The following is a 24,945-nucleotide window of genomic DNA, read 5'->3' as shown; positions in this document are numbered from 1 at the left end:
GCATGGAATGAAAATTCTCTATATTGCATATCTTCTCCAACATTTAGTATAGTCAGACCTCTAAATGTTAGCCATTCTGATGGGTGTATAGCCATATCTCATTTTGGTTTTAATTTGCATTTCCCTGATAACTAGTTCATATGTTCACTGGTCATTTGGGTATCCATTTTTGTGAAGTGTCTCTTCAAGTCCTTTTTGAAGAATTTTAGCTTTGGGGACTTCCCTAAGTGGCGCAGTGGTGAAGAATCCGCCTGCCAATGCAGGGGACATGGGTTTGATCCCTGGTCAGGGAAGATCCCACATGCCACGGAGCAACTAAGCCTGTGTGCCACAACTACTGAGCCTGCGCTCTGGAGGTTGCGAGCCACAACTACTGAAGCCCACTTGCCTAGAGCCCGTGCTCCGCAACAAGAGAAGCCACTGCACTGAGAAGCCTGCGCACCGCAACAAAGAGTAGCCTCTGCTCTCGCCACAACTAGAGAAAACCCACGTGCAGCGACAAAGACCCAATGCAGCCAATAAATAAATTAATTTAAAAAAAGGAATTTTAGCTCTGTTAATCTTCTTTATTACATATTTACTTCCTATTTTAATACTTTTGCTCTTAAGATAGATACATAGCTCATTAATTTTTAGTCTTTTATTATTCCTTAATATATGATTTTAGGGCTTAAAAAAAACCTTTAAAAACTGCTTTAGCTAAATCTCACAAGTTTTGATATAGATTTAGTTGTGTAGTTTAAAATATACTTTAAGTTTCATTATGATTGTTTGATCCAGACAGTCTCTACTGCTTTTTTCTACTGACTTCTAGCTTAATCACACTGTGGTCAGAGACTATTCTATACTTGATACATTTTAAATCCTTAGAAATTTGTTGAAACTTGCTTTATGGCCCAGCATTAGATCAATTTTTGTAAATTTCATGAGTGCATAAAAAGAATGTATACTCAGGTTCATAGAAAACAAGGAGAGACTGAAAAAATGGCATAGACAAGGGGAGACTAGGAAGATACAATGATTAAAATGCAATATGATATCCTGGATTGGATTCTGGAATAAAAAAAAGAATTAATGAAAAAATTAGTGAAATGGAAAGACTAACACAGTTAATAGCAATGTGCCAATATTAAATTTCCAAGTTTTGACATGTACTATGGTTATGTAAGATTAGGGGAAACTGGGTGAAGAATGTATGCGAATTCTGAATAATATTTTTGCAACTTTCCTATAAGTCTGGAATTGTTCAAAAATAAAAGTTCATTAACTTTTTTAAAAGAATGTATATTCATTAGGTTCTCTTTTCTGCTTCTATCAATTACAGTGAAAGGTATATTAAAACCTTCAGGTATGACAATTTATTTCTTCTTATAATTCTGTTAAATTTCACTTTATGTACTTCAAGGTTATGTTATTAGATGCATACAAATCTTGTTTTCCATTGTTAAAAACTGACCTTTACTCTTTGCAGCAATTCCCATGGGTCCAAGGTATAAACAGTCAATCAGGGTATTTACTTTCCATGTGTCTCCAAGCACATACAAATTTAAAGTGATTACATCTTCTTGGCAAATTAAACATCCTATCATTAGTAATGCTTTTTGACTTAGAAGTCTATTCTTTCTGATATTACTATAGATACACCAGCTTTCTTTTGATTAGCAATGGTATGGCATCTCTTTTTACTTCTGTTTGATATAAAGTCAGACTGTTTTATATATGTCTCTTGTAACAGCAACTACATATATTTTAATCTGGCCTCAGAGTCATTGTCCTTTTTTTTTGGGGGGGGGGGTACACCAAGTTCAATGGATACAAAGTTGAATGGATACAAAAACAAGACCCTTACATATGCTGTCTATAAGAAACCCACTTCAGACCAAGGGACACATAGACCGAAAGTAAAGGGATGGAAAAAGATATTCCATGCAAATGGAAGTCAAAAGAAAGCTGGAGTAGCAATACTCATATCAGACAAATTAGACTTTAAAGTAAAGACTATTACAAGAGACAAGGAAGGACACTACATAATGATCAAAGGATCAATCCAAGAAGAAGATAAAACAATTGTAAATATCTATGCACCCAACATAGGAGCCCTTCAATACATAAGGCAAATGCTAACAGCCATAAAAGGGGACATCGACAGTAACACAATAATAGTAGGAGATTTGAACACCCCACTTACATCAATGGACAGATCATCCAAACAGAAAATAAATAAGGACACACAAGCTTTAAAGGACACATTAGACCATTTCGACTTAATTGATATTTATAGGACATTCCATCCAAACACTACAGAATATACTATCTTCTCAAGTGCACAAGGAACATTCTCCAGGATAGATCACATCTTGGGTCACAAATCAAGCCTTGGGAAATTCAAAAACATTGAAATCGTATCAAGCATTTTCTCTGACCACAATGCCATGAGACTAGATATCAATTACAGGAAAAAAATTGTAAAAAATACAAACACATGGAGACTAAACAATACGCTGTTAAACAACCAAGAAATACTAAAGAAATCAAAGAGGAAATCAAACAATACCTAGAAACAAATGACAATGAAAACAACTCAAAACTTATGGGACGCAGCAAAAGCAGTTCTAAGAGGGAAGTTTATAGCAATACAGTCCTACCTCAAGAAACAAGAAAAATCTCGAATAAACAACCTAAACTTACACCTAAAACAATTAGAGAAAAAAGAACAAAAAAACCCCAAAGTGAGCAGAAGGAAAGAAATCATAAAGATCAGATCAGAAATAAATGAAAAAGAACGGAAGGAAACAATACCAAAGATCAATAAAACTAAAAGCTGGTTCTTTGAGAAGATTAACAAAATTGATAAACCATTACCCAAACTTATCACGAAAAAAAGGGAGAAGATGCAAATCAGCAGAATTAGAAATGAAAAAGGAGAAGTAACAATGGACACCACAGAAATACAAAAGATCATGAGAGACTACTATAAGCAACTATATGCCATAAATTGGATAACCTGGAAGAAATGGATAAATCCTTAGAAAAGTACAATCCTCCAAGACTGAACTAGGAAGAAATAGAACATATGAACAGACCAACTACAAGTAAGGAAATTGAGGTAGTGATTAAAAATCTCCCAACAAACACAAGCCCAGGGCCAGATGGATTCACAGGCGAATTCTATCAAACATTTACAGAAGAGCTAACACCTATCCTTCTCAAACTCTTCCAAATTATAGCAGAAGGAGGAACACTTCCAAATTCATTCTACGAGGCCACCATCACCCTGATACCAAAACCGGGCAAAGATGTCACAAAAAAAGAAAATCACAGGCCAATATCACTGATGAATATAGATGCAAAAATCCTCAACAAAATACTAGCTAACAAAATCCAACAGCACATTAAAAGGATCATAGACCATGATCAAGCGGGGTTTATCCCTGGAATGCAAGGATTTTTCAATATACACAAATCAATCAATGTGATACACCATATTAACAAAGTGAAAGATAAAAACCATATGATCATTTCAATAGATGCAGAAAAAGCTTTTGACAAAATTCAACATCCATTTATGATAAAAACTCTCCAGAAAATGGGCACTGAAGGAAATTACCTCAACATAATAAAAGCCATATATGAAAAACCAACAGCCAACATCGTTCTAAATGGTGAAAAACTGAAAGCATTCCCTCTAAGAACAGGAACAAGACAGGGGTGTCCACTCTCACTATTATTATTCAACATAGTTCTGGAAGTTTTAGCCACAGCAATCAGAGAAGAAAATGAAATAAAAGGAATCCAAATTCGAAAAGAAGAAGTAAAATTGTCACTCTTTGCAGATGACATGATATCATACATAGAAAACCCTAAAGACTCTACCAGAAAACTGCTAGCACTAATTGATGAATTTAGTAAAGTAGCAGGATACAAAATTAATGCACAGAAATCTCTTGCATCCCTATACATTAACAATGAAAAGAGCAGAAAGAGAAATTAAGGAAACTCTTCCATTTACCATTGCAATAAAAAGAATAAAATACCTAGGAATAAACCTGCCTAAGGAGGCAAAAGACCTGTATGCAGAAAACTATAAGACACTGATGCAAGAAATCAAAGATGATACAAACAGATGGAAGGACATACCATGTTCTTGGATTGGAGGAATCAATACTGTGAAAATGACTATCTTACCCAAAGCTATTTACAAATTCAACACAATCCCTATCAAATTACCAACGGCATTGTTCACAGAACTAGAACAAGAAATCTTACGATTTGTATGGAAACACAAAACACCCCAAATAGCCAAAGCAATCTTGAGCAGGAAAGACGGAGTTGGTGGAATTAGGCTTCCTGACTTCAGACTCTACTATAAGGTCACAGTGATCAAGACAGTATGGTACTGGCACAAAAATAGAAAGGAAGATCAATGGAATAGAACAGAGAACCCAGAGATAAACCCAAGCACATGTGTGCAGCTTATCTTTGACAAAGGAGGCAAAATACAATGGAAAAAAGACAGCCTCTTCAATAAGAGGAGCTGGGAAAATTGGACAGCAACATGTAAAAGAATGAAATTAGAACACTTCCTAACACCATACACAAAAATAAACTCAAAATGGATTAAAGACCTAAATGGAAGGCCAGACACTATAAAAATCCTGGAGGAAAATATAGGCAGAACACTCTATGACACACATCAAAGCAAGATCCTTTTGGACCCACCTCCTAGAATTATGGAAATAAAATCAAGAACAAACAAATGGGACCTAATGAAACTTAAAAGCTTTTGCACAGCAAAAGAAATCATAAACAAGACAAGACGACAACCCTCAGAATGGGAGAAAATACTTGCCAACGAAGCAACGGACAAAGATTTAATCTCCAAAATATACAAGCAGCTCATGCAGCTTAATGCCAAAAAAGCAAATAACCCAATCCACAAATGGATGGAAGACCGAAATAGACATTTCTCCAAAGAAGACACACAGATGGCTAACAAACACATGAAAAGATGCTCAACATCACTAATCATTAGAGAAATGCAAGTCAAAGCCACAACGAGGTATCACTTCACACTGGTCAGAATGGCCATCATCAAAAAATCTAGAAACAATAAATGTTGGAGAGGGTGTGGAGAAAAGGGAACTCTCCTGCACTGGTGGTGGGAATGTAAACTGGTACAACCACTATGGAAGAGAGTTTGGAGATTCCTTAAGAAACTAAAAATGGAACTACCATATGACCCAGTAATCCTACTCCTGGGCATATACCCAGAGAAAACCATAATCCAAAAAGAAACATGTATTATAATGTTCATTGCAGCACTATTTACAATAGCCAGGACATGGAAGCAACCTAAATGCCCATCAACAGATGAAGGGATAAAGAAGATGTGGCACAGATACACAATGGAATATTACTCAGCCATAAAAAGGAATGAAATTGAACTATATGTAATGAGGTGGACAGACCTAGAGACTGTCATACAGAGTGAAGTAAGCCAGAAAAGAAAAACAAATACTGTATGCTAACACATATATATGGAATCTGAAGAAATGGTACTGATGAACCCAGTGACAGGGCAAGAGTGGAGATAAAGAAATAGAGAATGGACTTGAGGACACAGGGCTGGGATGGGGGGCGAAGGGGAAGCTGGGACGAAGTGAGAGAGTAGCACAGACATATTTACATTACCAACTCTAAAATAGATAGCTAGTGGGAAGTTGCTGTATAACAAAAGGAGATCAACTCAATGATGGGAGATGCCTCAGAGGGCCAGGACAGGGATGCGGGGAGGGAGTCACGGGAGGGAGGGGATATAGGGATATGTGTATAAATACAGCTGATTCACTTTGGTGTACCTCAAAAAAAAAAAAGGTGGGAGAATTATATGAGGTGAAGTTGGACAAGAGGCAGATAATCTAATAAAGATTTTATATCTTATTTTAAAGAATGAAATAATGCCATTTGCAGCAACATGGATGGACCTAGAGGCTGTCATACTGACTGAAGTAATTTAGATAAAGACAAATATATGACATGTGGAATCTAAAAAAATGGTACAAATGGATTTATGTACAAAATAAATTTATATGTGGAATCTAAAAAGTGGTACAAATGGATTTATTTACAAAATAATATTTATATGTGGAATCTAAAAAAAATGGTACATATGGATTTATTTACAAAATAAAAATAGAGTCACAGATGTAGACAACAAATTTATGGTTACCAGGGGGGAAGAGGAGGGAGGGATAAATTGGGACTGACATACACACTATTATATATAAAACAGATAACTAATAAGGACCTACTGTATAACACAGGGAACTCTGGGAACTCTACTCTGTAATCTGTAATGGCCTATATGGGAAAAGAATCTAAAAGAGTGGATAAATGTATAACTGATTCACTTTGCTGTACACCTGAAACAAACACAATATTGTAAATCAACTATACTCCAACCACAAAAAAAGATTTTGTGTCTTATTTTAGTTATACTGGAGGCTTTTAAGGAAAGGAGTAGGATGCAGGGATAAAGGGGAGAGTTTATTTCACAAAGATCACTCTGAGTGCTATGACAATTCATTGGGGGCAAGAATAACCTTTTCAACAAGTGGAACTGGGACAACTGAATATTCACATGCAAAAGAATAAAGTTGGATCCCTTTCCCAAACCATACACACAAATCAACTCAACATGGATCACACTCCTAAATGTAAGCACAAAAACGATATACTCTATACTTACATACTTCATATATTATAAATGTACAAAGAACTCTTAGAAACCAATAACAAATAGCCCAAATAAAAATGGGCAAGAGATCTGCAAATATTGCTCTAAAGAAGATATACAAATGGTTAATAAGCATAGGAAAAGATGATCAACATCATTAGTCAGCAGAGAAATGCAAAGAAATCCACAGTGGGATACAACTTTACAACTACTAGGATGGCTATAATCAAAAAGATAGACAATAACAAGTGTTGGTGAGGATATGGACTCAGCTTTGTAGTTGGCCTCTAACTCCACGAATTATAGTCAGAAGTCTTGGGCAAATTTAGGAGTCTGGAGGACTGTGCTCTTAATCTCGCAATGTGGCTAATTCCATGTAAAAGCATAAAAATATAAGTATCAGAAAATATAAATCTAGATTAATTTACCAAATTAATAAATTTTTATTATATTTGTGTTCATATAATTTAAGATTTTTCTACTTACCTGAGGGTCTACTAACCATCCATGGTACAAAGGAATATCAAGAAGATCAAATACTATGCATTCTGGTGTATATTCAAATACTCGAACACCAGTGAATTTTACATTTACATCCAAGCCTGTCTGTAGTTTGTGCAATACTGCCATAGCATCACTCATATTCTGAAAATACAAAGTGTTAGAGCAAAAATGAGAAAAAACAAACAACAACAAAAAAGATATTTAAATTCAGGCACTTTTACTACAAATTTTCCATTTTATCTAATTTATTCATCCCTTCAATTTTTATTATTAAGTACCTACTATGTGCTAGGCACTAATATGAATTCTAAAGATAAAATAGTGGATAAAACAAAGTTTCTAATCTCATGGAACTAATGTTTTACTATGAGAGACAAATACATAAATTATAATATAAAGTAAAGCATTAGTAAGAAAAATTGAATAGAATAAGGATGTACAGAGTTAGAGTGGGGAGGGACCTATTTTTAGAACAGGAAGTCCAAAGGGAAAACTTCCTAGTCAAAGAGGAAGGCCTCTTCCACTTCTAGGTATATTCCTAAAAGAACTGAAAGTATCATCTTGAAGAGATATGTGTACACTCATATTCACTGCAGCATTATTCACAACAGCCAAGAGGTGGACACAGCTCAAATGTCCATTAACAAACAACTGGACAAAGGAAACATGGTATACATACACAATGGAATATTATACAGCCTTAAAAAATGAAGGAAATCCTATTACACACTACAGCATGGATGAAACCTGAGAACATTATGCTGAGTGAAGTAAGCTGCTACAAAAGAACAAACACTGTATGACTTCACTAATATGAGATATCTAGAGTAGTCAAAATCACGGAAATAGAGAGTAGAATGGTAGTTGTTGGGCTGGGGGGAGGTAGATCTGGAGAGTTGTTAAATGAGAATAGAATTTTAATTTCACAAGATGAAAAACGAAGTCTTTCATACAAGATTATAAATACAGTTAACACAACACAACTACACACTTAAAAATGGCTAACAGAGTAAATTTTATAGTATGTTTTTAAACCACAATTTAAAAAAAGAAAGAAAAAGAAGTGAGCTATCAAGCCATGAACAGATATGGAGAAAATTTAAATTTAAATGTAAAAGAAGTCAATCTGAAATGTATTGTATAACTGCAAATGACACAGTGGGAAAAGGCAAAATGATGGAGACAGTAAAAAGATCAGTGGTTGCCAGGGGTTAGGAGGGAGGGATGTACTGGCACAGCACTGAGGATTTTTATGGCAGTGAAACTATTCTGTATGATACTATAAAGGTGGAAACACGCCATTATACATTTGTCAAAACCCAAGGAATGTATAAACGCCAAGAGTGAACCCTAATGTAAACTATGGACTTTGGGTAATAATTGTGTATCAATGTTAATGGTAGGAGATGAAGTCTGAGAGAAAGAGGCTGGATCATAAAGACTTAGTGGTCAAATTAAAAGTCATTTTGTCCACATCAGTTTTCTCGATAAACATGGTCATGTAAGTGTGTAATGAGGACTACTTTAAAACATGTTTTTCTAAACATTTTAATATAGTAAATATGTATATAACTATAGAGGGTATATTTGATGGTACAAATAAAAACCAATATATAAAATTTGATAAAATTTTATTGAATCCCTAGTGTTAATCAGATACTGTGCTACATACTAAAGATATAAAATAGGAGTAGACTATAATCTACTGGAGGGCTTCTAGCAGAAAGGGTGAATATGAAATAAGTCCTTTTATATTAAAATTAGGGACTCCCACTGACATATGAAAAGGACAAATTTAGGTCACAAGAACAAAGTTCTGTTTTACCAATTAACTTATAAAATTCCATTCTAAGAGACTACACAGACTGAAAACAGAAATTATTCAAATGTTTTAAATTTATGAGTGAAGAATTTATAACAGGATAACACTACAATACAGTCTCTGGCTTTCATCAGTTTCACCTTTCTAATAACCATATTCCTCTAAAACAATATATTTTCTCAGTCTTCCCAGAAGTTGAACCCTTGAAAACAATCAGCTCATATTTTTTTCCTTTCAGTGTTTTAAAACTTTTCCTAAAGCCATAATGATGATGAATGTGAGAAAAGGGTAACCATAATGAATCACTGTAGGATTATAGTTTTACTAATGATACTACTGATTTTTTTCTGCTATTTGTTAAATTCTTGGTTTCCAATCACCCAATTTCCTTCAGGGGTAAGTATAATTTCTAAAAGCTCCTGGACTCAAGCTTACACCTTTATATATCTTCTACATTTTTAATAGATTATATAATGCTAACAACTAAATTAATACAATAATCTCCATAAAGAATAAAACTAATAAAAAATAAACAAATTTATAAATAAAGAATTAAAGAGTATTTTGCCATCTTGTTCCTAAATCCAAATTATGATAATATAAAATATAAATCCTAGGGATGGGTGTTACAAGAAAGGATTACTACTCCTTTAAGCCAATAGTTCAACTGTTTCTTAAAATCTTTCTTAAAGGTACCGCTAACATGGTGAAATTTTAAACGTAAGATATATGTGAAAAATATATTTGCAGTCATATAAAAACCTGTCATAAAGACACACACACACATACATACACACACACACACACATACACACACACACACACATACACACACAGTGTTTTCTTATACTTTCATCATTAAGCAAAACTGGAAAAAATATGCTTTGTTTATATTACAACTTCTGGTAAAGGGTTTTTAATTAGGAAGACTGCAGCTCTGCATTGGTCTTTCTAAAATTTAGGCTTGAACATTTCTGCTCACACAGAATTGAACAAAAAGAACATTGTTACATCACACCAGTGGAACATTAAACATCAGCTTAGACTCAGCCTTATCAGCTTGGTACATACTATTCTCAAAACTAATAGTAATGCAATCACAATACCTTATAAATAGTTTTAGAGCTTATTTTAAACGCAGGGTACTTTTTGTCTGACATGTTTATAAGAAATGCAAGTGGCTGTTAGTGTTTGTTTCAACTCTGAAACAAAACTTTACTTCTAATCATTTTCAGAGTCTAGATCACCTTAATGGAAGCATATCTTGAGACTGCAAGACAGACTAGAAACAAGTGCTGATATCACCTGCAAATACTCATCACTCAAGATTTTCTCAAGACTGTGCATCAGAAGTAAACTGAATTTTGAGGTTGATATGAAACTGCAACCATGATCCATAATTTCTAATTTCAAGTTTTTGTATTAATCATAATAGCCTTACTAATTTCAATAAGAAATGATACAAATTTGATAAATAAATGATATAAATTTAACCATATCACTTTATACTTATAAAATATTTACTGGTTTTACAAATTGAAGGTTAACGTAAGGTTTCATTTGAAGTTTCTATTGTGAAAAATGTTTGGAAATCTTTGCTTTAAGCTACAAATTTCATTAGAATTTAAATGATTTAGCATACCTATTTGGCTTTCGCTATCGATTTCCTACCTTACACAGTGATGCAATGCAACATATTGGTATTTCAATTTTATTACGGCTAGATTATCTGAACACATTCAATTCAAGAAATTTTGCAATACTGAAATGAGTTTTGTTTTCTTTTTGCCATTTGGATACTGGTGAAAGTATGTAGTAAGGGTTACTTAGAAAGTAAACATAAAGGTTCCAAAGATGTCTGTTTCCTCCCTGGCTGATACTTCCACTGTAAAAATCCGATTTCTTCTTGCTTTCCATTATCAAACTAAGAAGAATACTGGAGAAAATGAAGCTCTGCTTGCTTGCTTTCAGCTCCAATAATTCTGAGCCCAGTGGTCAATATACAACAGAACAGTATCTCTAAAGAACATGCCAAGCAATGTAGACACACTGAAACTATGAAACAGCAGATTTAGCCCAGACATCATTTGCTGAACTGTTTCCTAAATATAATTTAATTGTAAAATATAAACAAATCAGGAAAGATGAGTCAATAACACATTCACTTGAAAGTCAATTTTTTCAAGGAAAATACCAAGTTATCATTTTATATAGGTGTGTAGAACGATATCTATGTTTCATTCTACATAGCATATAGGTTCATATAAAAGAGAGATCAGCAAAGTATGGCCTGTGGGTCAAATATGGCTGTGAGTTAAGAATGGTTTTTACATTTTTAAAAAGGTATAAAAAAAGAAAACAAAGAATATGCCTGAAAAGCCACTGACAGAGACCAATGATTATATCTGTAAGTTAAAATTACCTATTTTACTATAATAAAATTGTGTCTATTACCTGCTCATAGTTCAAACGTTGAATTTCTGAAATTTCTTTTGGCTTCGTATCAAGCATGTAATCTCCTGTAAAAAGAAATTGTAAAGTTGCCTTTTAAAAATATTAATTTTTTTCTCATTACAAAGATAATATATTTTAATTAAAAATTGCAGCAATAGGTAACATAAAAAATTGACACCCCCTCCCCCAATTCTATTCAGAGAATATCAATGTTAATGGTTAGCTAAGGTCTCACATATTTTTTTCAGTGTACATCCTGTTTTGAACTTTCTGTTTCTTCCTCTTTATATTTGAGCATCTTTCCATGTCACTACAATAAAGCTCTAAAAGGTTTTAATAAGTTTCACTGCTATCAGCAATATAACTATTACCCCAATACCTTTCCAAGACTGGGTGTTATCAGTCTTCTAAACATTTGCCATTCTTAGAAGTAAACAAAAATTTTTTTGCATTAAAAAAATTGACATCTTAGTAGTTACCAATGAGGAGAGGGGTGGGGGAGAGGCAAAAAAGGGGTATGGAATTGAGATACAAACTACTATCTATATAATAGATAAGCAAAAAGGATATATTGTATAGCACAGGGAATTATACCCATTATCTTATAATAACTTTTAATGGAGTATAATCTGTAAAAATAATGGAATCACTCTGCTGTACACCTAAAAACTAATATAATATTGTAAAGCAACTATACTTCCCCCGAATTGATATCTTTGTATACATGTATTTTTATTTGGCATCACTTTTTAATATATAAGTGACTTTTATATTTAATATATAAATGATTTTATATTTTAAAATATAAATATATGCAGCACCATTTTAATATATGCAGTACCTTTTTAATCTATGTTTTGTCTTTTTAACTATGTATTAATTATATATACTTTTCTTTGAATTGCCTGACTATACAAGTATCATTTTTTTCTTATTGAACTGTAAAAGCTCTTTTTCATTTAGAGGAATTAGAACATTTCCTGTTATATGTGTGGTAAATATTTTTTCCCATATTGGCTTCTGACTGTATGGTGATGCTACTTTGCCTATTTTTCACCATACAGAAATATTTAATTTCAATAGTCAAATTCCTCTATTATAGCTTCTGGGTCTGACATCATGTTTAGAAAGATTTTCACCTCTTCAGAGTACACAAACATTCAAATATACTTTCTTCATGTAATTTATGTTTGTCCTTTTTTACATTTAATCTTTATCTGGAATTAATTTTGATATTAACAGTGATATATGGAACCAATTTCTCACCCAGCCTCCCAAATCACTAACAAGTTGATAAATTGTTTTTAATATAATTTTTATTTTCAAATTCAAAATAAACTTCTAAGACTGCATCAAGTATTCTTTTAATCTCTCCAACTGTGATAATAAAAGAATTCTATGAACATCAATATACTATTATTTTTGTTTTTATTTAGAACTTTAAGATAGTAAAATCTAACTAATAATTTTATTCCAACATAGGTAGAGGAACTCTAAAAGCACTAAATTAATTCATTCACAGAAATATATAAGCAAGTGTATTTAACAAATATTTCTGAATCCTTATTATACATTGCACATTGTATATTTAGAGGTTGAGGTTTTAATATAGCATTTAACTGATAACTACGCTTTGAGTAAATTTTATACATTATTTATTCAAATAATTGAGAACATACTTGCTATACTTGTATCCTATATCTCATTTCAGTTCCGTATTTATCCTGATTAAAGGCTGTAGTGTATGCTTTCTTAATGCTTTATTAGGATCAAGATGTAGAACACTACATAATTCAATACAAAATGACCCTAGATATGCTATAGATTAAAGCTGAGGTGCTAAGAGAAGAATAATTATTGAAAAAGACTCAGATAAGCAACTCTTCTTTTCCTGAGGTCAGAAAAGATCTTTGGACAAGAGAAGAATGGCCTGGCTAAGGGAGACAGCCTCTTTGATGGACCTCAATGAGCCCTATCGCCTGGTATTCATATCTTTGTATAATGACCTTCCCTTGAGTGTGGACTGGACTCACTTCCAGTGAATAAAATACAACAGAATTAATGAAATGTCACTTACAAAATTAGAAAAGAAAACATTGTGGTTTTCGTCATGGTGCTGTCTCATTTGCTCACTCTGAGGAATGCCACCTGCCATGTTCTGAGATGTCTTATGCAGAGACCCATGACAAGGGAACAGAAGGAGGCCTCTGCCCACAGTCAATGAGGAACTGAGGACCTCAGTCCAACAACCTGTGAGGAACTGAATCCTGCCAACAACCAAGTAAGCAAGCTTGGAAGCAGATCCTACTCAGCTGGGCCTGGAGATAAGGCTACAGCCCCAACTGACACACGGACTGCAACCTCATGAGAAACCTTAAGCCAGAGTCACGCAGCCACATCCAGATTCCTGACCTACAGATACTGTGTGATAAGAAATGTTCATTGTTCTAAGCGACTAAATTTTGGGGTGATACGTTATGCAGCAATAGATATCTGTATTTTTAGGAAAGTTTGTAACAGAGAATTAGATATTTTTAAAAGACTGATTTTGAGTTTTTAAGGGAGCATCTTTCAGTTTTAGATATCTAAATAAATCATCTCTTAAGAACGCTGTTTTGTCGAGCTTATCTAACCTTTATGTCAAAATTGGTCAACAATACTATTTCAATCAAAAAGTATTCATTGAGAGTCTACTCCGTGTTCAGCAATAGATTCAAACAAATAACCTGTTTGGAAAAGTTTCCCTTTAAAAACTAATAATTTAGTTGGGCAAACAGCATACAGGAAACAGATTAAGATAATGATAAGGTATAGTATAGTGTAAAATGTAATCAATGCCTTAAGTACGAAGTGACTTTGAAAAGAAATATTGATAAAGCCTGTAGCACTTAGAAATATCCTTTGGAGAGGGTAGTATCTTAAGCAGATTCAGAAAAATGAGCAGAATCTGCCAACGTAGTGAGGGGAAAAAGCATTCTTTGAGGGAGAAAGAATGATGGAAAAAGAACATATAAGAAACATCATGCCATATAGACAGTTTATAAGGAGATTTATACATAAGATTTATGTTGCAGAGTGGTGGGAAATATGGCTGGATGGGTAAGCTTGATCAGATTATAGAAAATCATAAATAATACACTGATAAGTTTGGCTGCTTGTGAAAGATCATAAGGGAATCTATGTTTTTAAGTAGACAACTGAAGGATGAAATTGGTGCTTTAAGAAGATAACATTGGTATGTAGGCTAATTTGGAGAGCAGAGGAAACAAAAGAGCTTGCAATAAATCACATTCCGAAGTACCAGTATACAGAGAGAGGAAAGAATTTCAAAGAAAGAATCCATAAGGTTTTGCTGCTAATGGGATATTTCAGACAAAGAGAAATCAAGAAACAAAAACCTGACAGCTACATTTGGCCAAAAACGGAAAAGCAGGTTTGGCAGTAGGTAATAAATAACTCATCCCAGGTGAGCATTTGTAAAAAAAGGAGACAGAGTCAACTGTGGGCAAAATTAAAATGCTTCAACATTGACTTCCTTTTATAGTATTTATGTTCAAAAGATAAAATACATTATCTTTTAAAAAGTCAGCACCACCATCCCAACAACTATTTTCCTTGCTATAATACAATGCTAATCTCACCATCATACAAACTATCTTGGATGGTTAAAATCATAGTGTATATTCTAGTTTGTGTTGTGCTTTTTTACCTTATCTTCCTAACCATTTTCTGCCTTCTACCTATACTTCTTCCCCATTTTATTTCATCAGACCTCCTAGCACTTCCTAGGTATCCGAGCTTTCATGTTGCTTTCTTGAGGCCAAAGCCCTCCAACAAGTCATGTCCATGTTTGACCCTGCTCTAATAGTCCAATAACAGAAATTTCCAAATTAAAAATTCACTCCTCTAATCTTCGACAATCAAAATTCCATTCCCTGTGGTTCCTCAGCTAGATACTAAGAAAGCCTTTACTGGTTTCTTTACAATCTTTCTAACTAGTGTTTGCTTATTAATGGCAAAAGTGTCTCTGGTTCCTTCAGAGAACTGGAGTATTCTCAAGAGAACAAAATCCAAATGGCTTAGAAAATTAAACAATTTGTTCTGGCAGGTTTGGCCTTGAATAAAGTTTACTTTTGGGGAGGAGTTTTCAGAATCTCTCTTCTCACATCACTCTTGCTCACTTCTCCGCTACCTCCTGTTTGGATCATATTACTTTCATGCTGTCCCTAGGGGATGAGTCTCCTCACCCAGAACTTCCAAACCTCTTTAGCTATCCCAGATCTAAATATTTCTCCATCAATTTTTCTTTTTCCCTATAATTTAAAAAATTCTCTACCCTATGCCCTGCTTTCTCAGGACTTTTTAGAATCTAATAGTTAGATAAATTTAAGATATCAAGATGAACTAATTATTTTCTTTCCAAGAAAAATACCACGTTAACATTTTTGTAGTAGAATACATTTATGCAGCCACATTGACTGTATTGTTGACACCTCCAAATAACTTGTCCACAGTACATGATGAGCAAATATTTTCTGGATAAGAAAAAGAAGAAGAAGAAAAAAAAGAAAGAAACAAGTAGCAGGAATTTAAAAACACTTAAGTGGTGGAAAGGGAGAAAGGATATACTTTTGAGAATACTAGCCTTTCAGCATTTAAAAAATAATATTAGAAGGTGCCCAGATGGAGACAGCATATTATTTAACCTTTCTGAGCTTTGGTTACCTCATTTGTAAAATGAAGAGGTATTATAATTTATGATGCTTTTATTTCCACTCTAATATTATCCTTTTCTACTATTAGTACCTCTATTCATATGCCCTCTGCCTCTGCTCATGGGTCTCTGCCATTACAACTGCATTCTTTAGCTATGGGAACTAACAGCCAAAGAGCTCATTTTGTCTCCAAAGGTAGAACAGAAAAAGGCAGGTAGAGTGATGGTAATAATTAGCAGGGAAGAGGTTAGGTAAATGGCATCAGTCTGTGATAGCAGAGACAGCAGAGCCAGGATGAAATAAGAAGCTATGGAGTGGCAGCACAGTTTGGGTTAGCACTGTCTAGTAGAAATACAATGCAAGCCACAAATGCAAGCCCATATGTAACTTTAAATTTTTAGCAGCCACATTTAAAAAAAAGTAAAAATAGGTAAAATTAATTTTAATAACATTTTATTTAGCCCAGTATATTTAAAATGTTATCATTTCAACACATAATCATTATAAAAAATTACTGATACATTATATTCTTTTTTTGTGCTAAATCTTTGAAATCCAGTGTATATTTTACACTTACAGAAAATCTCTCAATTCACTCTGGCAATATTTCAAGTGCTCAATGGCCACATGTGGCTAGTGGCTACTATACCAGATGGTGAAGGTTTAGGTGATTATAGTCATGATAGGAGAACAAAGAAAGTAGGGCAGACACTGGTTGGATATGGAAGAGATGGATAGGAAACTGGGCTCAAAAATATACATTTTATATATATATATATATATATATATATATATATATATATATACATACACATAAGGTATTCAAAAATCTATTGATATTTGACCATATCTGAACTGCCGTTACTATCTCCTAATTGATCTCAACCAGATCATCCTAAAAACTATATTTAACATGTTATTTACTCCACTTAAACTAAAATACATGAAGCGGCCTACCACAGCAAACCCAAACTCCTCTGCCTGGCTCCTAAAACTCTTCAGTTTAGCTGCAACCTACTAATCCAATCTCCAATCCTATAAATGTACAACATGCAGAGTTATCAACCACAGTCAAACTGTACTCAATCACCCGTTTTCCAAATATGTCTTACATTTTTTCACCTCTAGCTTGAGCTTCAAATAGTTTCCACCTAGCCCTATAACATTCTTTATGCTACTTTACAAGGGTTTAGATTCTAAGTATACTACAACAGCCAAGGTAAGTCACATGTTCTCTATTAAGCCTTTTCCTACTCTTCACCTACTTCTCATACCCATCTACCCCAAATTTCTCAAAAGCTATCTGCACTTGAGTCTCCACTTACTCATCTCTTAGATGCTCTTCAACTCACCACTCCATTTCCATCCCATCACTGTACTGACACTGTTTTTGTAAAAGTCACAATAACTTCCATGTTGCCAAATCATGTAGCAAGTATTCTCCAGTATTCAATACCCCTTCTTCTCCCTTCTAACACTCTTTTTCTCTTGGCTTCACTATATCAAACCTCTTCTGGTTTTTCTCCTTTCTTAATGGCTACTGTTCCCTTACCTCTCTCTGTCTTCCAACTCATGCATTTTAGCAGGGGCGATATTGCCTCCAAGGGGGCAAAAACTGATTCTTGGAGGGTAGGGATAAAAGTATCTTAGATATTGTAACGGTTTGTGGCCTTCAAAGGGCCACTGAACATGAAGAGACATACAGTATATCTGTGGTATTAAAATTTCCTGAAGTGAGTGATTAGGACAAAAATGTCTACAAAGGCTCCTTAGTGGGGACAATACTGAAAAAAGGTTGAAAAACACTGCTCTATCCAATCTGTGTATGCTGGGAAACTTCAGGAGATGATCCTCGACCCACTTCTCTTCTCTCTTTATACTTTCTCTCTTAATGATCTCATCAATTTCCACAGATTTGAATATCATTTTTATACTAATGACTCCTAAATTCCTATCTTGAATTTCAGTGTCCTCTGGAACTCACGATCTCTCAACAACAAAATCTTCGAAGTATTTTCTTAATGTTTCCTTCACCTTCTGCCTCGATGAAATCTGGCTGTGCCTTGATGACACTGCAGCCGTCTCAACTGATACATCTTTTCTCTCTCATGCTTCTTTACCAGTGAGCCTGGAGGTGGAACAGGTATCTGTTTGCTCCTTATGGTCATTCTTTCTCCCCCTCCTCCCCAAAACTCCTCAGTTTTAAAACTCATGCCATCATATAATATTACCCATATCCACCCACTGGTTATAGTTCTCTACCAACTTTCAGGTCAATCTCCCTCATGCCTGGCTCACTATCTCTCTCTGACACAAATCCTGCCCTAATTTTTGATAATTTCGACAGTCACAGAGATGACCCATCTAATACCCTGGCCTTTTTGTTCCTTGACCTCTTTTCCAACAAAAATTTTATGTTCCACCTTATCTCAGAAACTCATTCCCTATGATTATACAGCTTTGTTATTAGCAGGCTCCAAAAACTTTTCAGCTGTATCAGAGCCTACAATCCACTCAATCCCGTCACATTTTTCTTCAACATATTTATATCCTCATTTCCTCTTTATGCAACTTAAATATTATGACTTATCATTATAATCATTCTCTACGTACCTGAAATTCCCTAGACTCTTTCTTCAACATACTCACTTGGCAAAAACCCAGCTCTGGTTAAATACTGCTCCTCCACTATTCAGGCCGACACCATGCAGCTGAGTATGACTGAAGAAATCATACCACCAATGTTGGCTGGTCTCGCTAACCCCAGTGGTAATGCCCAGGAATCATACTGAATCTCCCCATTCACTCTCCCACTTGTCTAGGCAACTATTTCATACCTTCTTTCTCATCTTCCACAACTCCTCCTTCATCCTCACCCTCAGCTGATGACCTGGTTTCCCATTTCATTGAGAAAACAAAAGCACTCAAAAGACATTCTATAAACTATCACACTCACATCTACCCACCTACCTGTATCTGTTCTTAATACATTCTATCTTCCCTCTTATTGCTAAGGATACACTATCTGTACCACCTAAGACTAATTCTTCTATTTGTCTAAAATATTCTTTTCAATTCCTTTCCTCTAATGTTTTCTTTTTAAAAACAGCTTTATAGAAACACACTTCACATACCATACAATTAACCCATTTAAAGTGTACAATTCAATGTTTTTAAAGCATATTAACAGGATTGTGAAACTATCATCATGATCTAATTTTAGAATATTTTGGTCTCCCTTAAAAGAAATTCTATACCCATTAGCAGTCAATCTCTATTTCTTGCCTGTATTCCCCAGTCCTAAGCAACCACTAGTCTACCTTCTGTCTCTAAATTTACCTATTCTGGACATTTTATATGAATAGAATCATATAATAAGTGGTCTTTTGTGACTTGGCTTCTTTGACTTAGCATAGTGTCTTTAAGGTTTACCTATATAATAGCATGTATCAGTACATTCCTTTTTATGGCTGAATAATGTTTCACTGTATGGACATACCACAGTTTGTCTATCCACTCATCAGCTGATGGCTATCTGGGTTGTTTCCACTTTTTGGCCATTATAAATAATGCTGTTAGGAACATTCCTGTACAAGTTTTTGTGTGGACATGTGTTTTTACTTCTCTTGGGTGAAGTTGTAGGATCATAAGGTAATTCTATATTTAGCTTTTTAAGGAACTGACAAACTGTTTTCCACAGTGGCTGCATTATGTTGCATTCCTATTGGCTATGTATAATATAAGGGCTTCTAATTTTCTCTTGTGCCCATTCCAGTTATCCTGTAGACTCATCGAAGTTACCAATTACCTCCTTATGGCTCAATCAATGATCAATTTTTAGTCTTCATCCTGAATGGCCTATTAGCAGCATTTCATTCAGTTAATCTCTCACTCTTCATTGAAACTCTTCATTTAGATTCTAAGAAATCAGTCTCTGGTTTTTCTTCTACACAGCTGAGCTTCTACCTATTCTTGCTCTTCCTCAGCTTCTGATCACTGGCATGTCCCAGATTCAGTCCAATGATCTCTTCCCTTCTCTATCTACATTCATATCATTCATGACTCAGTCTAACTATCACTTATATATGTTGTTTGTACCCAAATGTGTATTTACAGGCTAGATCTGTGCTATCTAATACAACAGCTGGTAGTAACATGTGGCTATATAAATTTAAGTTAATTAAAATTAAATTTAATATTCAGTTCCTCAGTCACATCAGCTACATTTTAAGAGATCAAGAGCCACATGTGGCTAATAGCTATGAAACTCGACAGCACAGATACAGAACATTTCCATCAACATGAAAAGTTTTACAGTGCTGATCTAGACCTCTCCTCTAGACTCCAGATTTATATATCCCACTGCCTCCCTGATATCTCTACTTGAATGTCAATAAACATCCCCAAACCAAAATCCTGATATTCCTCCCTAAACATGTTTCTTCCATTTTTTCCTGTTTCAGTTGATATTAACTCCATCCTTCCCGTTATTCAAGCCAAAAATCATGGGGTAACCCTTGACTTCACTCTCACTCCACCATTAACTGATCAGCAAATTCAGCTCTATATTCAGAATCTGACCATATCTTACAATCTCCACTTCTACTACCCTGACTGAAGCTACCACCATCTTTTGCCAGTTTTAACAGCTTCCTAACAGATCTCCCTGCTTCTGTCTTTACCCACCAAGTTCTATTTTCAACATAACCGCCAGAGCATTCTTACTAAACTCAAAGTCAGATCATGTCAGTCGTCTGTTCAAAATCCTTTAATGGCTTCCCAGATCACCCACAGCAAAAGTCAAAGTTGCTACAACAGCCTAGGGTACTGTGTGCTATGATCCCATTACTGCTAATCTCACCTCCTAATACTTCTCCTTTGCATAGTCCTTAGCTGTTCCTCAAAAGCACTAAGCATTTCAGCCTTTTCCATGAAATATAATTTAGAAATTACAAAGTTTAAGAATCACCAAGCTAGAGTAGAAGAGGTATAAATAGAAATTCTATTTCCAGATATCTAGATATTGAAAGTAATCTACACTTAACTATGAGGTTCTCTAGCCAGTGAAGGGGATTAAATGATATTAATTACATAAAGAAAAATGTCTTTCAAGAGCTCTAATCTCAATTACTCTACTAAACCTACATCTGACAAAAAAATCTGTTAGCTAGTTGTCTGGAATGGCATAAATAATCAGCTAATAAGATTTTTTTAAATAAAATTTAATTACTAAAAAACTGTAATAAGATGATTAAGATTTCCCATTTGGTAATAGTATAAATTTATAAATTCTTATTTGCTAAACTGTAGAAGATCTCAGTGTGATATACAACTACCTGCTCTGTAAACAAGTCCTACTCAATGCAACTGGTCTGCAAACTGTGTATTATGGCCTGTTTTGAAATAAGAAGCTTGTACAAGAATGCAATTCAATACACTGCTTCCTTCATCAAGAAAAATTGGCTATGAAAAAATTTCAGATGGACTAAACAGTGTGCTTACTAAACTAAATGTTTTACACTCTAGTACAAGCCTTAATTTCACTGCAGGCTGGTAACTAACATTTTATAGACTGGTATTGGTTCATGAATCATATTTTGGGCAACACTGCTCTAAATCACCTCCTGGGTTTTAATTAAAATCTACTCAATATTTTTAAACACTCTCCACATGCAATGTTAGAGTTTCTGCACCATTTCCCATTCTGTAATTTATTGGAATTAATATGTAACTTGTTGTTTTCTAGATGTCACCAGTCTATTTACATTAAAGAATTTTAATGCCTGTCAGAAAGAAGGCTGCAACATCCAGGAACAGAAATATACTGATAAAATTTTTTAAGTTAAGAGATTAAAAAGTATAAATTAAAAATAGCTTCAAAAAGGTGAAATTTGGTAATATATTAGCTTTGAAAACTGTTTTATTTTGAAAGAGATATAAAAATCATTCACTTTTCAACACTAACCTAAATATTCCATCAGCTGTTCAGCAGTTATGATTTCCATCATCGGCGGAAGTTTCACCTGAAAAACAAAGTATTTTTTTCTATAAAATCAAATATTTTAGATAAAGTGTTTCTTCAGTCAGAAACACAAGTATGTATGTGCATTATATGTATCTACTACATGTATACAACACTCAAATTTAAAAATCTTTGTAACTAATCTTTAATACAACTAAGTCAATCCTATCACCATAAAAGTTACAGGGTGATATAAGACCTCAGAAAGTCACTGAGAAATCTGTTTACAAAGTCAAATGCTATGCCTTTCATCACCCATCCTGCTTGTCATTAGGCACCTGCAACAGTGTTCTGAATGATAGAAAATACAGTTAAAGGGCAGGAAGAGGCACCAAACATGTTTTGACAGGTCACCCGTGGAGCAGTTTTACTGAAGACAGGCTTTAATACAGTCAATATCCCATTACTTCAGACTACATTGAGCATTTTTTTTGCTGAATAGCTAAAATGAATACAGCATAAAGGACTGGTCATAAACTGAAGGATTCATACTATCTGAGTCCACCTGTAAAATTTAAAAACAGGCAAAATTAAACTGTTTAGAACTGTACATGTATAAAGAAAAGAAAATGGATACTATAAAAATTAGGACTGTGGTTAGTCCCAGGGATAAGCAAAGGAGATACAGTTGGAATGGGACATATAAGAGGCCTCTGGGGTGCTGGCAACACGCTATACCTTGACTTGCATGGTAGTTCTACTGTTTGCTTTGTAATAACTTATTAAACTGGACATCTCTGTTATGTACTTTTCTGTATGTGCTATATGTCACAACAAAATGGGTAAAAGTAGATATATACATTATAGTCATTTTTAAGTTTCAAATATTAATTCAGCTATAACACAGTTTAAATTAATTTTTCAAATGAATTAGCAGATGAGGTACACATATATTACAGCCAATGATTGTAAATATTTTAGCTGACTTATTGAAAAGCATATTCCTTGGTATACTCATAGAAGAAAAATAAATACTGTAGGATGCAAACAACAAAGTAATTAACATATCAATGACAGAACAGCAGCATAACTAAAAATTCTTCAGGAATTAATATTTCAGGATCATTTAACTCAGCAATTTATCCAACAACAAGTGTTGAAGGTGCTCTGGGTATTTATGTTACCAAACGTACTAACAGTATGTCACAATTTTGTTTGTTTTAATCAATGAATAAAGTAGGTTCTATAAAAGATCCCTGTAAAACAGAACAATTTTAGACTCTCTGAAAGCATACATGACAGTTAGTACTTACAAGTTAGTCATCCAGTGGCTTTATCACTCAGTAAAAACCAAGAGTTGCTATGGAGGTTGTGATCATTACTTGATTCTAAATTATTCTTATTTCCTAGGACATTTTTAAAAATTGTAATAGACTTTTTTTTTTTTTTTTTTGGCCACACTGCTTGGTATGCAGGATCTTAGTTCCCCCACCAAGGATCGAATCCATGCCCCCTACAATGGAAGTGCAGAGTCTTAACCACTGGACCACCAGGGAAGTCCCAGAAATTGTAACAGACTTTTTTTGGAGCAGTTTTAGGTTAACAGAAAAACTGAGCAGAAAGTACAGAGAGTTCCCATAAACAGTATATTTTTCAAATTGAAACTCACTGGCAAATTATAGTCCCTGCTTGTTTTTCTAAATAAAGTTTTATTGGGTGTCACTCTCATTTGTTTATGTACTGTCTTTGGATGCTTTTCTACTATAATAATAGTGTTCAATCTTTGCAACAGAGACCATATGGCCCACAAAGCCTAAAATATTTACTATCTGGTCCTTTATAGGAAAAGTATTTTGATCCCTGCTTGAGGTAATTTTAACTGTTTTAGATAATATTTTTTCAAGGTGTTTCAATACCACTTTGAAGGTTTGATATTTAAACCAGTAATTTATATACATTGTGAATATTTACATTCTAAATAATTGAAAGTCCCATTTACACGTAACAATGCTTCTTAAATAAGACCTATACATTCCTTTATTCCAGACAAATTCAGTGCAGAAATATATTCACCAGGAAATTCCTTAAACAAATAGCTTACCCTTTTTTGGTCAATGTAGTAATCCTACTATAAAACTGTCAACAAGAAACCAAGGCAGTAACAAGCATATGTATTTGGGAAATATATTCTACAATCCTAGATTTCTACACATAGATGATTTCAGGGTTTAGTCTTGAAATTTCCAAATAATAACACCTGCCTACCATGTCTTGCTTCAAACATTTGAAATTGGAAAGGACAACCTTTATACAGATTTTAGAAGTGGGACAACAAATACGCAAATATTTTAACTGACTATTCCCAAGCATACTCAGTGGTATATTCACTTCCTGAATCTTAGCTAATAAAATATTCTGGATGTTCACTAAAGCTAGATACAAAAGAGTATAATAGTGAAGAAATGCCTGCTTCCCACTAATACTTTGCAGCCATCAACAGATCTTAATTCTTTTTAACTACAAAATGATCTTTCTGAAAGCTTGCTTCCCTTTTTGCTTCCCTCTACCACCATCACCACAAAAGCAAATGCCAAAGATTTTGTTAATGATCACAAGACTTTCTTTCCTTTGTCTCTTGAGAGTCTATTAAAGAAAAAAACAAATTATGGGAAAGCCAGCTAAGGATACAGAATTAAAAATTGTGGCATTCTGCCTGCATCTCTAATTTTAAATCTTACAATGAAAAACAAAC

The 24,945-nt window shown here is 34.1% G+C and overlaps 1 protein-coding gene across 7 annotated transcripts in view; it reads right to left on the bottom strand.

Moving 5' to 3' along the window:
- The window catches only part of MINDY2 (MINDY lysine 48 deubiquitinase 2), a 74,632-nt gene that overhangs the window by 36,120 nt on the left and 13,567 nt on the right, over nucleotides 1-24,945 (bottom strand). For all 7 annotated transcript variants that reach the window (XR_009051396.1, XR_009051397.1, XR_009051399.1 and 4 more), the window contains exons 2-4: nucleotides 22,197-22,254; nucleotides 11,517-11,581; nucleotides 7,223-7,381 (exon numbers count right to left, since the gene is read on the bottom strand). Coding sequence is in view for 1 of the 7 variants with exons in the window: in XM_057722549.1 (XP_057578532.1) it covers nucleotides 7,223-7,381; nucleotides 11,517-11,581; nucleotides 22,197-22,254 (282 nt within the window). In the remaining 6 variants the exon portion in view is untranslated. The remainder of the gene's footprint in view (nucleotides 1-7,222; nucleotides 7,382-11,516; nucleotides 11,582-22,196; nucleotides 22,255-24,945) is intronic.

The sequence above is a fragment of the Hippopotamus amphibius genome, chromosome 2 (genome assembly GCF_030028045.1).
Source record: "Hippopotamus amphibius kiboko isolate mHipAmp2 chromosome 2, mHipAmp2.hap2, whole genome shotgun sequence".
Classification (NCBI taxonomy): domain Eukaryota; kingdom Metazoa; phylum Chordata; class Mammalia; order Artiodactyla; family Hippopotamidae; genus Hippopotamus; species Hippopotamus amphibius.
The sequence above is the reverse complement of the archived record's forward strand: the minus strand, read 5'-3'. Positions and strand labels throughout refer to the sequence as shown.